We start from the raw sequence: 14,995 nt of genomic DNA, 5'->3' as shown, positions 1-14,995 counted from the left end.
ACACTGGTAAAGTTAACTAAACATTATTAATCAGCCTGCAGCTGTAGCCACTCATTTAGCTATCCCTGTTGAAAGTTTGTCTCATGTTGTCCAGGTGTCTACAGTGTAAACTATCTAATGTGTCTGCCTCTGGGGAGGGGGAGGAGGGCTGTCTGCATCAGCTCTGTGCTCGGCCAGTAAGTGGTATTTGAGACTGGACGTACTCCGCTGGTAACTCACTTCCCATCGACAGTAAATGCAAATCAATTTGTTCTTGTGGAGAGAACCATCTGGCAGAGCTGTGAAGCTCAGCCTGCCATTCAAAAGACCCTTTTGTTTATCCATTTTTGTTCCGAATGGTTAGTTTCTGCTGCATCACTTCCTGATTTCCCAAACTAAAGTTATTTATTGTGGTTATTTGATTAGCATTAAATTAGTTGGACAGCGGGGAGAGAGAGATCTCAGGAGAGATATGCATGTTACTGGGTAAGTGTGTAATGTAGCTGTGTGTGTCTCAGGAAACAAAAGAGAGTAACTGGTCTGTATTTAATTGGAATAGTGACTTGTGTCAAGTCTCCCAGCATGCAAAGCGATGGGGGTGGTGGACCTCTGCAGCCTGACATAGAGGAGAGTGTTTCAGGCGTTTTGTGATTGGAGGGGTTATGAGGATATCTGTCAGGGATGTAGTTTTATAAGGTTTTGAGGTTGTTATTATTAATAATACTTTTTGGAGAGATGAACTAGAGACAGTTGTAGTGTGTTATGTTCATTTTAGATTTGACTAATTGAGTCAGTGTTTGACTGGATTCTAATTGTTGGTCATGTTGTCGCTCCCTCTCAACCCCACACATCCTGGTAAGTGTGTTGAATGATATGAATTGGTTGTTCTGGAATAGGTGGTGCAGCTGATTCTCTTTTGTTGCCATGTTGAAAAGAGAATGGGTTGGTTGCCAAATCGGGGGTGTACTTACATGGAGCCAGTGATGACTTGGTGACTGTATGTGTTTCCCACCAGGCTGCCAGAGTTGAGGAGAAAGTGATGTTCTCGTAGTTCTGTTTCTTGCCCGATTGGTGTGGAAGGGGAGGTCAGCAGGTGAAGGGTTTTTACACTGATTTGTTCTAAAACTGAACATTATAGAATCTGAAGAAAGTTCATCAGTACTTCCAGAAAGTAATCTCTGTTTTAATGGGGAGTCCCCTAGTGGCAGAAGTTACACATTTCTGCACTGGTGTCTAAAGTGAAGAAACTGGTGTTGAGTCGTGTTCTTATATTATCCCTGTTGTTAGCAGCAATGGTCATACTCAGAGATACATTTTGTCAGGGCCGCGAGGCCAGGAAGGGTTGTGGACCCAAAAGCAGACTCGGGAGCAAAATGATAGTTAGGATATTTATTAACAGTTCAAAAAACACAGGCAGTACAGGCCGCAGGGAAAAAAATCAAATAAGTCAAAAAATCCTGGCAAAAGTACAGGTAGGCCTTAGGCGATAATCCGGGGTCAGACAAGCGAAGTGGTCAATAAACAGGCAGGCAGAATTAGGCACAGCAGAGGTACAGTCAGGGTGAGGCAAAATCCAGGAGTCAAAAAACAGGCAGAGGTCGATACACAGGCAGGGAGGGAGAGCACAGTCAGCAGAACAAAGGGCTTGGCAGACTCACGTGGTTGGATAGAAACAGGTTGGCAGCGAATAGGCAGACAAAGCAAAGGCATCCAAGATCATCAGGCAAATCAACAGAGATTTGCCTGATGAGAGAGATTTTGAGATTTTGCATAAGCAGTGGTAAACAGTGGAAACAACAACTCCCATGATCCCACACTGTTTATGTCTTTTGTGTTAATTGAGAGATCGCATCCTTGCACAGTCTTGAATTGTTTATGGCAGGCTATTTCTCTGGTCTAACTCCTCTCTGTGCTTCACTGCTCTCCCTCCCAGCTCGGCTTCTTCCGGAGGCAGAAGCGGAGAGACGAGGACGAGCAGGAGGTAAACGGGAAAGTGGCAGAAGAGCGGTAACGCAGGCTGAGGGCCCCCAGCAGACACCTTTTCCACAGGGGACCCCACACTCAGGGACCAACCCACCTTCCCCTGCTCCCCAACACCACAGTGGCACCACGAAGACAGCTCCGCATGAAGCAAGGCTTGTTCAGTGCACTGGATCTGTCCCACGCCACCACCCCTGACCCCCAAGAGTCAGCACTGTCATACTCACTTAGCATTCCTGCACTGTTGCGACATCAGGGCCTCCTTTGTCCATGTATCCCACCGCCCTCTATGTCGCATATTCACAGATCTTTGAGCTCTCGTTTTCTCGGCTTCAGGCTGGAGCTCCGGTGCTTTTTCTGGCCATTTGAGAGGAAGAATAGTGCGAGCTTGAATCGATCTGTTCCTAGAATTCAAGGCCACAATTTGCCCACAAGGCGAGTGTTAGCCAGTCACTCTTTTGTCTCTTCCTGATGTATATTTATTTAACTCTTATGGTAAATTTTGAAATACATGAAAAACCTCAAGGGTGACTTTCCACCCGAAAGCTACAGCAAATGTAAAGTTCCTTTAGTGTATATTGAATTCGATGTTTAAAAGATTTTATCTGCAACATGTTCAGCTCACATGCATAATAATTTATGAAGACATAAAACTGAACCAAAGTCTCCAGAGTACAGAGAAGATTCATGAAGTCTGACTTGCAGACTTCTCTTGATCTTTTTCTAAAGAGAAGAATCTTCTAAACCTGCATCCACTCATATCTTTGATAATATTTTCATCCTGGAAAACATGCAGGATGATATTTTAACATTTGATGCACTTTTACTTTGTACAAAATTAACTTGAATTTTGTAAATAGTCCAGTACCTTTTTATATCCTTTCAAATATTATAAAGGTTTTCAGTATTTTCCACATTGTTTGTGGCATTACTTTGTAACTTAAGCAAAAAGGCAGATGAAACAAGTGAGCTTTGTGTTACCGAACTTGTTACGAGACGTTGCATGCTTTTTAACATGCACTGTGTCCGAGCAGAAGAATGTGCATCAAATACTGCAGGCTACAGGGAAATCATCAGAGAACTTGTAATCTAAATGATAATGAGAAGCCGTGTGGAAATGCACATTACTTACAGTATGTCAGCACCCTCCTGGTGTTTCCAAAGAATGTCAGTGTGTCCTGTTTGATGAGGTGTGAAGAGCTGTTATACGCCTACAAATAAAGTTTTGTATATGTCAATAAGTGTCTTCTTAATGAATACATGCGTCATATTTAAACTAGGGATGCACCGATCCGACTTTTTCAGTCACGATACCGATGCCTGGGCTTTGTGTATCTGTTGATCCCCGATACCGATCCCATACCGTTGTTGAATTAATAATAAACTGTATACCGGTCTTGGAAAAATACTTGCGTGATGGAAGAGAGTACCTTGGCTGTAGATATTCCAGTAGGCGACGAGGCCCTCATCTTCAACAAGTGACATTGGTTGAGCATCTAAAACAATGAATTCTAAAACTTTGTGTTATTGCAAATGCTTTCAAGCTTTCCGTCGGAAACTTTTCGCGCCGCTGAAGTGCATCTGCCAAAGTTAGTTGCTGGGCTGTACTGCCTCCTGCTCCTTTGGTTTTGTTGAGCTGCAGGAATTTGGCATGCTCCTTAGCATGGTGCTTTTGGATCTGCTTGATTAAATTAGTAGTATTTTACTTTGCAGTACTACCATCACCCCTCGAAACATTCACTTTGCAGACATTGCAAACAGCCGTCAAACTAGTTGCAGGTGTGGCAAGCTTGAAATATCTCCACACAGCCGACTCTTTGGCTCGCTCCATGTTGCTTAACGGTTAACTCAACTCTTTCAGCGTGCGACACACGTGCTGCTGACGAATGACGTAAGATGTGCTGCGACAGAGGGAAAATAGAAAAGAAATGGATCGGCCCATGGATCTGTACATTTTTCCGATCCCCGATCCAGCTATTTTGTCAATATCGGGGTCGATATCCGATCTTAATATCAGATCGGTGCACCCCACATCTTAAAGGGACGGTTCACCCCAAACTCAAAACACATATTATTCTTCCTGTAGTGCTGTTTAACAGTCTAGTTGTTTTGGTGTGAGTCAGCTGGTTTGGAGATGTTGGACATTGTAGGCAGGTGAGGTGAGGCTGGTGGGACACTGGCCCCCCTGTTGACCTGCCATCCCATCCATCTCAGCTCATGCAGCAGCTCTGGCCATTACAGCATTGACGGCCCAGGGAGCTGTAAAATCTGTTAATCACTCGTGTGATGCTACCCAGCCAAGCCAATCGAACCTTACCTGCGTTAGGCATTGTGATTCATACACAAACAGAAGAGGAGGTGAGATGAGAGGCAGCAGTCAGAAGAAATGTACAGCAAAAACAGAGCTGAAAATCCAGAATGATCTCTGACATATTTATTCTTAAAAATCAGTGGCAACATGAAGCGCAACTACTAGACGAGGCCGGTGCGTGTTGTGAGCAAATGTACCCACTCTGATCTTCACTGATGGTGCAGGAAGTAGAAGAGATAAAGACTATATGGCACTAAATCGTTACAAAGGTTTCTCCAACTCGACCTCATTGTTTTTTTCTCTGTTGTCAGTTCCCCTGTTAGATTAGTCTGTGATGTAATCACCTACTCACCAGAGACAAGTCCTCCTTTTCTCTAATTTAATTTAACTCGATGGCACTCGGCTTGTGATCCATTATATTGGCGAGAAGGTTGACATCTTGACATTAGAGTTGGGGAGGAAGACCAGAGGGCAATCAACTTTGGAAAACAGATTTTTCTTCCACATGGTTATAAGAGTCTTATTTTTCAAACGTTGCTGATTTATTATTCTGATCTAATAAGTTCTGATCTACATTAGAGCCAAAAAGACGATATTCTTTTGAATGAAAATATTGGACTTATGTGGGAGTGTCCTCTGTTTCTTAATGAGAGATGAGAGGATGGAGATCAGTGCATGGTTAGAGACTCACGTCCGTCACTGTGGATCGCTTCCTGCTTTACACCACAGGACGTTTGATCGAAGTGCTGAACCACTAATACTTAATTTCAATCCAGAATTAAGAATGCCTAAACAGGGGGTGCTTCACAACACAATGCCAAACTCTGACCCAGGTATCTGAGGCATCAGAACCAAACAGCACCAGGCTGAGCAGACTTACATTTCTGTGTCAGACAGTTGTTGTCCCCTTTAATGAGATTCACCAGTAGGGGGCACTGTCCATCTTATTTCTCTCTAGGTGCAAACCAGAGATCAGTTGGCAGTTTGATTGGCCTCATTATCCACTGTTTAATTAGCAAAAAATCAAAGGGGATGTTAATATTTTTATTTTGAGATTTACGATAAATAATTTTTTTGCGGATGGACTTTTCCAGACACTGACACGTCAGAACATAAACATGTGAGTGTTCGAGTTTCAGTGTGATTTGTGAATAACTGATGTGTGGCTTAACACCAGAACTGAACTGACAGGTTCACCTCTCGTCCTCAATGCATTATTTTCATTGACGCAAAGAAAAATGTCCCTTAAAGCACACAGATGATTGTGTAGCCTGCCATGTGTGTGTGAGAGAGAGTGACTTATGCCTCTACATCTATTGAACCACTCAACTGCTGAAATGAGTGAGAATAATCGTCCTTCTGTAGGTCTCCATGCATTAAATGTATCTGCTGCCATAGCAACCAGGTGTCCCCAGCGCAACTTTGAGGGAGACAATTAAGCCTCCCAGCCAAGTCAGACATGAATACAGTGAACTGCCAGCAAATGTCATGGGGGAATTATTATGGTGATTACTTTTTTCCTAAAACTTAACTTGGAAAAATGTATGAGAACATCTATCTACACATGTATGACCGCCACATAACTACAGCTGTGGGCAGTAAAGGAAAGGCTTTGTTGTCTGTACAGTTGAGTGAAGAAGATGGAGACATTTTAAAATGTAAAAACAAAACAAGTAAAAAAGATTGAAAATTGATTTGTAAAGATTAAGGAATTATATTCACACCTTTATTAAACTGAAATCTTCAATTCTCCATTCAAATCAACGTGGGATCTCTTTGGTCACGGCAGATGATCTATTGAGCCATTTTATGACCTTCTGTGTTCGTCCTGAATGCTGAAGCTCCAGAAATGTCTCATGGACTACAAAACTTCACCAGACTTTCATCAGCATGAGAGTGGATGACTAAGTTTTGGACTTTTGATGAAATGATCCTTTAATTTTCTGATTTGACTTGTATTTCTATACATTCTATTTGTTCATTTTTAAAAGACTAACCTGTAATTATTGTGTGGGTAAGAATATTATTACATTGCGAACTACTGTCTGCATTAAATAATGATTTAAATCCACACCAGTTTCTAGAACAACCACTTTGCTTGTATCTCAGGCAAATTTCTACATCGTGCAGAGAATATATCCATTAGATTATTTGTGCTTAATATAATTCATCTTTATCGGGCAGGGTCCTGATATCATGCCAGGTGTTTCACATTGAGTTCTTTCTGCCGTGTCGTTGAAGAGGGACATGTTCTCTGTCGCTCTGCAGGGTCGTCTTGAGAAGGTTTTCTTATGTAGAGGATCTGCTGAGTAAATTGTGAAGCCTTTTGAGAAACAAATTCAGATTTTGAATACTGCAAATAAAGTTGACCTGACTAAAATAGATATGAACTGACACTTTTTGCAGTTTGGGGACTTTGTGATCATGTCTGTGTGTCTCTGCAGCATCATGGAGGGGCCACACAGAGCAGAGGGGCCTCAGGGAGGAGAGCCGAGGTGCAGAATCTCATTAGCACACAGAGCTGGCAGCAGAGCCGGCAGTGAACAGTGTCTCTCAGCACCCACTGTCAAGTGACAGCTGGAACCTGTGCAGTCATTGTTTACTTCACCCGGGGATACCTGAGACCGCCCACTGAAAATGAATTCAGCATGAATTTCAATTTTCTTGAAGAAGCAGAGGGAAGGTTTCCAAGGTGAATGCAGAATGGAGAAAGTCTGAGGAGGTGAAAAAATCTCCAGCAACACTTTAGAACAGCTTTTATTACCAGGCGGACACGTTTTGGTTTGTTCATCAGGGTCATTACCACTAAAATGTGCAGGTCGCTGATCAGGTCTGATAATCTTATGAATCTACAAGTGCTGCTGGAGCTTTTTGACCTTTGAATTTTACTGTATCATACAAATGACTTCCCAGCACCTGTAGGTATTCTCCTCCTTCATCTGTATCTGTACTCTTAGCTTCCTCAGTGGGTCGGTGTCAGTCTCAATGATTCTCCTGCCGATGATGTGAGAATTCACATTCTCATTCATCTGTTTTTCTCATTAACATTTCATTTCTCCAACTTTTGCTTTTTGTTCCCACAAGCTGCATTCTCTCGCTCTGTTTGCTCTCTATAGCTTCCTCCCCAACCTCCCCCTGCCCCTCCTCCTCCTCCTCATCTCTTTCTACTCAGGCTTCTTTCTGATGTACCACAGGCCACTGGGACCATTTACCTCTCCAGGCTCCTGCTACCTCACATACTGATGGATCTGGATCATGGCTCTGCTGGATCATTGCTCCTGTCTATTTCATCATCTCCTCATATCTGTATTTCTGTCAAATTTGCCAGTGGACAGGAGGCCAAGTGGTTCAGACACCACTTGGCGATGCCTCATCCTGCTGCCGTCACCCGGATCCACAAACTTTGCATATATTATAATCAGATCAGATATTCTGTCGATGCAAATTGTAAACTGTGATTTTGTAGTTCTGTCCTGTACATGTGACATCTACTGCATGTCTGTCTGTCCTGGGAGACGATCCTCCTCTTCCTGAGGTTTCTTACATCTTTTTTGTTCCCCTCTGAAAAGGTTTTTTTTCTCAATATAGCAAGTTTTCCTCGGTCGAATCGAGGGTCTAAGGACAGAGGATGACTTTCACTGTACAGACTGTAAAGCCCACTGATGAGATGTGATTGTCATTGTGGGCTCTATAAATAAAATGGATTTTATTTGATTCTGTTTGATTTGATCTGATCAGATTTGTACAACACTCCAACTCAACATTACATTTACAAGACTTCTCAAAGATTGATTACCTTGCTTTCAATCATTACAAAGAAGAAACTCACACATCCAACTCACTCAAGTGCAGGTGATCTGGGAAGTGTCACTTCAGTGTCGGAGAAAGAAGATCCTGCACACTGCTGTTACTCAGCACGACTCTGTCAATCTCACAGGAAGAAACGTCAATAAATCAATGAATCAATAAATTGTGACGCTGAGCGAGAGCAGCGTTTATGATTGATCTTTTTTTTTTTTTTTCAAATCACTGGAAGCTAACAGAAAGACTCTTCCTCTTGTGTTGCTGCTGCTCTGTTAAACAAGATGACAAACTCACATTGACATTTATTTAATGAGAGATGTCTCCAGTGTAAAAACAGCTCATACGAGAAAATATACAATAAATACTCTTTTTTTGTTCATACAGTAGTGACAGAACACAGCTTAGACGGTTTTGGTGGTGACATTCTTTGCATTTACAAAACAGAATAAAGGTTAACTGTACATGACATTCCCTCCACTGAGAAAATCGGTGAGGATTGAAGAGGAGAGCTTTGAGGTCTGAGAGGCAAAGTTCTATCATTAAAATGCAGGGATCATGAATAAATGCAGCTGACTGAAAGAGAAACAAATCAACCACTTCACTACCTCATTTACAGATTTACAGACAGGAAACGTTATCAGTCCGTTTACAACACAAATCCCAGTTTTGTTTGGTGTCCTGTGTCAGAGAATATCCCGCTTTGAGTCCGATTCTTTGGACGTTTTGTCTCATATGTCTCTGTGTCTCTGTTCCCAGTTTCCTTGGCCCTCTTCGCCCTCAAGTTAAGTCAAATATATCTACAAGTCTGATTTTACAAAGGGCAAACATAACAGCCACTTCCCGGTGCACCCGAGGAGGAGCGAGTAGACTGGTTTCATCAATTGAGGTAATCTTGCGACAGCTTTAGGAACTGACTAAATGCCACATGATAAAGTGCACCTGAACTGTGTGTCCTCCTTATAGATCATAACATTTGCGACACAGGCGAGAGCTCTACGCATGAGAAGTGAGAGCCACAGGAGGACATGAAGGGCGTTAAAAGATGATTTCTCACCACACTGGTGTTATCGGGTGTACGGGAGCATTTTGGAGCTTGATAAGCCTTTACGGTCTATGATAGACAGCGTGTACTCTCCAGTGTCAATAATCTGGGGAGGCACGACTGCCTGCGTTTCTCCGTGCGTAAAAGAGCGCGTCGCGCAGCCCTTGGTGGTGGATGGAGTGGAGACTCTCCAAAACAATCCGCTGAGCATCTTCCTGATCTCTGGCCTCATCAGGCAGTAAAGCGCCGGGTTCAGGCAGCTGTTCGCGTGCGCGAGGCACACGGTAACCGGGAACACGTAGGTGTGCACCATGTAGTAAGATTTATCCCAGTTGACTGCGTTGAATTTGACCAGGACACCCCAGAAGGTGATGGCGTGATTTGGCATCCAGCAGCAGAAGAACGACAAAACCACAATGGCGACAGATCTGGTGACTCTGGATCTCCGTTTGGGGTTGCTGCCGCCCATGCTCCTCCGTCTCACGAAGCGCAGGAGCATCAGATAATTCACACACACTATGAGCATAGGGATGATGAAGGCGATGAGTATTTTCTGGATGTGATAGAGGGCGAGCCAGTCGTGCCCCTCGGGGAACCTGAGGAGGCAGAGTTTTTCTCCAGCGACCACAGTCACGGTGGAGAAGATAGTTGTCGGAGCTGTGGCCACCGTCGCCGCCACCCACAGCACCGCGCACACCCACTTCACACAGCGCGACCTCCTGCACGCTCTCTTCTTCAGGGCCGAGGCGACAGACAGGTAGCGGGTCACACTCATGGCGGTGAGGAAAAACACGCTGGCGTACATGTTCATCACGGTGACCGACAGGATGATTTTGCACATGGCGTCTCCAAACGGCCAGCTGAAGTCCAGCGCGGTGTCCACAGCCCAGAATGGCAGTGTGAGCACGAACTGAAAGTCCGTCACTGCCAAGTTGATGATGAAAAAATTGATGGTGGACCTCTTTCGACCCTGTCGTATTCTCATGAGGAAAATCACGAGCAGGTTTCCCACTAAACCCACTGCGCAAACTACAGAGTACACCACGGAGATGAGGATCCTCAGGAAGAAGGCGCCGTCTGCGCTCACATCGATGTCTTCGAAACTGAATTTGTCATCACCAGGTGAACTTAGGTTCGACCCTGCGCTGTGGTTAAATAAATCCTCCATCTTTAAAGTTAACAACCTGACCTCTCGCCTGCCTTTCTACTGCGCGCAGACGAGAACGCAGCACAGGCGCCCCGTCAGAGAGTGTCTCAGCGCTTCATCGCACTTCGATGAACTGAGGCTCCTTTTATACAGGTGTGTCGCTCTGCCGTTGAGCCACGATTGGTCGAAGGAGGAGTGTAAGAGAAGTCACAATCATGGAAATGAGCGTTAAACCCCGTCTCATTGACCTGGTGTGCATCATTCGCAGCGGATTAGCTCATGATGCCCGTGACGGAATGCAGCTCACCACACGAGCTGTGCGTAAAATGCGTAATTTATGAAAACAACTACTTTTTTATCAAGAAAATTCATAATAAAACCCAAATGTTTGGCACGGTTTGTATATCAGCACTGAAAAGGGAACGTGTAGGGACAAAAAACAAGATATGACATATACAGATGTTTAATGGTCAACGTCCAGGCAGATCTTGTAAACTTTATTTCCATCTACGCTTCTGGTCGTGCACCTGACTTCTCATCCATCTTTGTATTGAGCTTCATCACCAAGACTGCGCGCTTAAATGTGCCAGTGCTGAATGTTGGCACTTTTATAACAAGCGCAGGAGCGTCACATCAGAGCAGAGTTCAGCCCTGCATCAGTGGTCCAGAGTGCCTTCATTGGTCCGCTAGAGGGTGCGCTAAGCTAAAGTCTTGATAATAAAGTTTGACCGTGTGGATTTTTTAAAATATATACTTTATTCCTCTGATTTCAGTTGGATCGATGGTGGGAAAACCATCGATCCAGAAACTGAAATGATTTGTGTTTGTTTTTTCACTATTTCATTGAGTTCCAGAGTTTTCCAAACTCTGTCAGAGTAGGACCTCACTAAACTTTATGATTCAACAGAGTTTCTTTCGCCACTCAATGGAGGTTTTGTCGCATAGTTCGCACAGGGGAAGACTCTGTTCACTCTTTACGCACAGGAGGAGCTGACAGTCCACAGACTGAAGCGCCTGATCTGTATCGCTTCTCTGGATCCACTTGAATGCAACTACAACGAAACAGGTCCTCATCTGACCCAGTGAAACCCCGGCAGACCTCAGTTTAGGGAGCTACTGCCAATTGGACTGAAGCGCCATATCCAATTTCTTGGAGTAGCATTCCCCTTTAAGCCTCCGGTCCCACTGAGAGATGGCCCATTGTCTTGAGTCCACCCATATGTGGGGGTGGCTCTGCGAAAGTTTGCAGAAGAATTTTTAAAGCTGTCACTGGCTGTCGGCCGGAGACTGATGGAGGACAGAGGGGACAGCAGACGTTAACCGACTTACAGACGAGTCCGAATGGAAGAACAGCGGCGGGCGGCCGGAGGCGATGTCCGGGCCTGAGCTGCAGAAGTTCGCAGGAGCTGTGACAGTTAGCGAGCAGTGCGTGCAGCCCAGATGGGAATGATTTTGAATTGACAAACGACGCGGTGTTAGAGAGTTGTTAAATGTTTCTACGGTCTGAGGCACCGTCCTGACAACATGACCCGGTTGGACTGCGAGCTGCACGCCTTTGGAGAAGGAGTCTCCCCCATCCACTCCTTCATCGCACTTCTGCTGCTGCTGGGGCACTGCACAGCGCTGGGACCATCACATGAACCAGGTTAGTGGAGTCTGAACCGAGCAACATATAAAACTTCATGACTTCGCCACGTCTTCTGCTGCTGCGGGCTGCTCTCCGTCGTGCATGTTTGCTCCAGAGCGTCTGATCCAGCGCAGTGCGTGCGGAACCAGGCCAGCAGCGCTCAGAGCGGAGGGCAGGCCAGCTGTGAGCAGTGTTTACACAGTCTCAGGCTGGCCGGAGCAATTAAGTCCCAAGGTTTTGCAGCTCAGTCTGTAAGCTGGAGAGACCTTCTTTCCAGCAAATCATCGGAGGTTCGGGCCCCGTGTAGGCAGGCATCTGCCCTGCCCCTGAGCCAGAGCACAGACTCCCAGTGCAGCTGGCACTGACCTCAGACATCATCAGTGAAGGGCAGGAAACAGAATTTCTCACAGGATGCCATATCACTATTCTCATAATAGTTTCCACTGTGCTCTCATCAGGCCTTGAGGAGACATCACAGAGTCAGTCCTGTCCTGTCTAGAAGGACTGTCCTCGCTCTTTCATCCTCTTAAGTTTTCACCTTAGTTTGTGGTTTGGATGTTAGAAATCAGCGTTCCCCCGAGAGTACAGATACAAGCAGAACAAGGAGTCTGGATGCACTCTGTCTCCTCCTGTATAAATCAGCTGCGAGCCCTGGAGAGAAAAGCCAAGTGCTGTCAGGCATTATAGAAAAGGATGTGTCACCGAGGGGAGGAACCTCCCAACACAAACGATTTCAGGTGATGAATGGTGGCACTGGAATCCCAAAAGGTTATTTAAGAAGTCAAAATAGGAAAGTACTGAGAAGAGGCTCCTCTTGAAGAGAAGTTTGGTGAACAATCACACACTGTATGAGAGAGGAGCGCAAACAGCTGTGTCAATATCAGTTTATTTAACTGATTGTCATTCAGAGAGCATTAATTTTTCTGAGGACGTCTGCACGGCTACTTGAGGCCCCCGGTGGTCCCAGACCGCACACTGAGAATCACCGCCTGAGCCTGGCTACATGCAATTAGGGCTGCAGCTTACATTTATTTTCACTGTTGATTAGACTGTAGTTATTTCTCAGTTATTCAGCTAGCTGTTTGGTCTCTAACATTGTGAGAAAATGTCAGTCAGTGTGTCCTAAAACCCAAGATGACGTCCTCAAATGTCTTGTTTTGTCCTCAACCCAAATATCTTCAGTTTCCTGTCCCAGAGGAGGAAAGACACCAGGAAATTATTCACATTTAAGAAGCTGAGGCTGAAACCAATGAATTTCAGCAGCATGTGCTATTAACCTTTGTTTTCTAACACCATTTTATATTTTAATTAATCAGTTTTCCTCCCCATGGCAAACAATTACTTGTAGACCTTCGGTACAGGGCACAGCAGTTTGATGAGAAGCTGTAATGAAGTCTCTTGAATTTAATCACGGACAAAGTCCATGGCAGGAAAGTTTAGAAGTGTATGCCAGGTTATGGATGGAGGTCAGCTTAGGTGATGTAGGAGGGATTGATTATAGGTCTGGAGGGAGGGTGGGGGCATGAGGCATGAGAGACAAGGAAGTCAGGGTTGTGTAAGGATGGACGGTGGACCGCTGTGAAGACGGGAGGGAGTAGAGTAGAGAGAGTGGTGGAGCCGTCTCAACTTTCACATGGGATTGTCCTCCGGCTGTGCCCCCGTGGTTTCTCTTCCTGTATTCAGACGAGACAGTGAGGAAAGTAAAGGGGGTTTTGGGGTGAGGGATTTTAAAGGGGGAAGGGAACTGGTCAGGTGAGCTTGTATGGAAATGTGAAATGTGTTTGAAGCTTGGCCTTTGTTCCTGAACACAGCTATTAAACTTAATTTAACATATGACTTTGATTAAAATTCTACAAGCAGGAGGCTCTTCATGTGTTATAAAATACCTTCCATGAAGAGAATCATGATATATATAGAAACAGAAAGCGCTCATGAAGTTTTGAATTACGGATGACAGCTATCAATTGTTTTGAGGAAATTTCTGCTTGAAGGTGTTGAATTTTTGAACTGTAAACCGACTTGTAGTCGTTACAGCCAGAGGTGGCAAAGTCACACACATTCTGTACTGGAGTAGAAGTACAGATACTTGTGTAAAAAGAAGTTAAATTAGAAGTACTTATTCAACTTGTTTACTCCAGTAAAAGTAATAGACTACAGGCTCTGACATGTCCTCAGAGTATCAGAGTAAAAAGTCTCCCTCTGAAGGACATTTGTGGTCAAAGCTAACTGAAGCTCACGTCATATTAATATAACTCAAAGTCTTTTAAAGTTAAAGATAGAATCAGTAGGATTTGTCCCAGTTGTTCCTGAATGCACCACGAAGACAGTTGATTGTTGAGTCTCATACCCAGGACCTCAAATACACACATGTTGGGATGGTAAAGCGTCCTGAGCAGCAGCAAAGAGAGAAAATAAGAAGATTGGGACACCAACATGCATTTTCTCCACATTCCAGTCTCTCTCTCTCTGTCTGTTTACCTCATTTCAGCATGGCAGCGTGCAGTGACACAAATTAAATATGACTGGTAATTCCCCTCAGATGCATTTAAACTAAAGTAAAAAGCATGTTTGAAAATGTAAAGAGTAGAAAGTACAGGTATTTGTGTTCAAATGTAGGGAGGCAAAGTAAAAAGCTACTTTAGTTCTCCACGCCTCTGAGGACCGCTGACGTTCTGTTCTGTTTTTTCATATTTAGGTGTAATTCCGTCAGATCCTCCTCAGCTGGCACATTCAGGAATAAGAGAGAACTTACAAAAGTTCAAAACCATAAAACGATTTTCCTCGAGACATTCCAAACAGCTGGTTACACACACTCATCCCCTCAGATCTCACTGCACTGATGTGTTCTTGGAAAATATTTGCACAGATAACTTTATGCAGTGATAAAGTGGGAGCGTCCTCGTCTTACCTCTTCTACAAGGCTGTGAGGGATCATTGTTTGCATTCTGCTCATTTCTCCTGAATGAGATTATGTTAATGATGGTATCATGAAGGGGTAGGATTTCATTGTTTTACCTTGACAGACTACCTGCATACAAAGACAGACGGCCCGTCTGGAATTCATGATGCAACACGTGTCTGATTTGCAGTGTGAGCTGTGCAGAA

The 14,995-nt window shown here is 44.4% G+C and overlaps 3 protein-coding genes across 10 annotated transcripts in view; 2 read left to right on the top strand and 1 right to left on the bottom strand.

Annotated features, from left to right (window-relative positions):
* The window catches only part of itga11a (integrin, alpha 11a), a 90,146-nt gene extending 86,949 nt beyond the window's left edge, over nucleotides 1-3,197 (top strand). For all 8 annotated transcript variants that reach the window (XM_030415622.1, XM_030415618.1, XM_030415621.1 and 5 more), the window contains one exon: nucleotides 1,913-3,197. In XM_030415622.1, the coding sequence (XP_030271482.1) occupies nucleotides 1,913-1,990 (78 nt within the window). In that variant the 3' untranslated portion in view covers nucleotides 1,991-3,197. The remainder of the gene's footprint in view (nucleotides 1-1,912) is intronic.
* A 5,167-nt stretch (nucleotides 3,198-8,364) lies between these two features.
* Nucleotides 8,365-10,529, bottom strand: rxfp3.3a2 (relaxin family peptide receptor 3.3a2). Its single transcript, XM_030413748.1, has one exon. The coding sequence runs from the start codon at nucleotides 10,282-10,284 to the stop codon at nucleotides 9,139-9,141; it is 1,146 nt and encodes a 381-aa protein (XP_030269608.1). The 5' UTR covers nucleotides 10,285-10,529; the 3' UTR covers nucleotides 8,365-9,138.
* A 726-nt stretch (nucleotides 10,530-11,255) lies between these two features.
* The window catches only part of adamts7 (a disintegrin-like and metallopeptidase (reprolysin type) with thrombospondin type 1 motif, 7), a 92,310-nt gene continuing 88,570 nt past the window's right edge, over nucleotides 11,256-14,995 (top strand). The window contains exon 1 of the mRNA XM_030414292.1: nucleotides 11,256-11,908. Coding sequence (XP_030270152.1) covers nucleotides 11,788-11,908 — 121 coding nt within the window. The 5' untranslated portion in view covers nucleotides 11,256-11,787. The remainder of the gene's footprint in view (nucleotides 11,909-14,995) is intronic.

Source organism: Sparus aurata, chromosome 4, assembly GCF_900880675.1.
Source record: "Sparus aurata chromosome 4, fSpaAur1.1, whole genome shotgun sequence".
NCBI classification, from domain to species: domain Eukaryota; kingdom Metazoa; phylum Chordata; class Actinopteri; order Spariformes; family Sparidae; genus Sparus; species Sparus aurata.
This window is presented reverse-complemented; position numbering and strand designations above follow the sequence as displayed.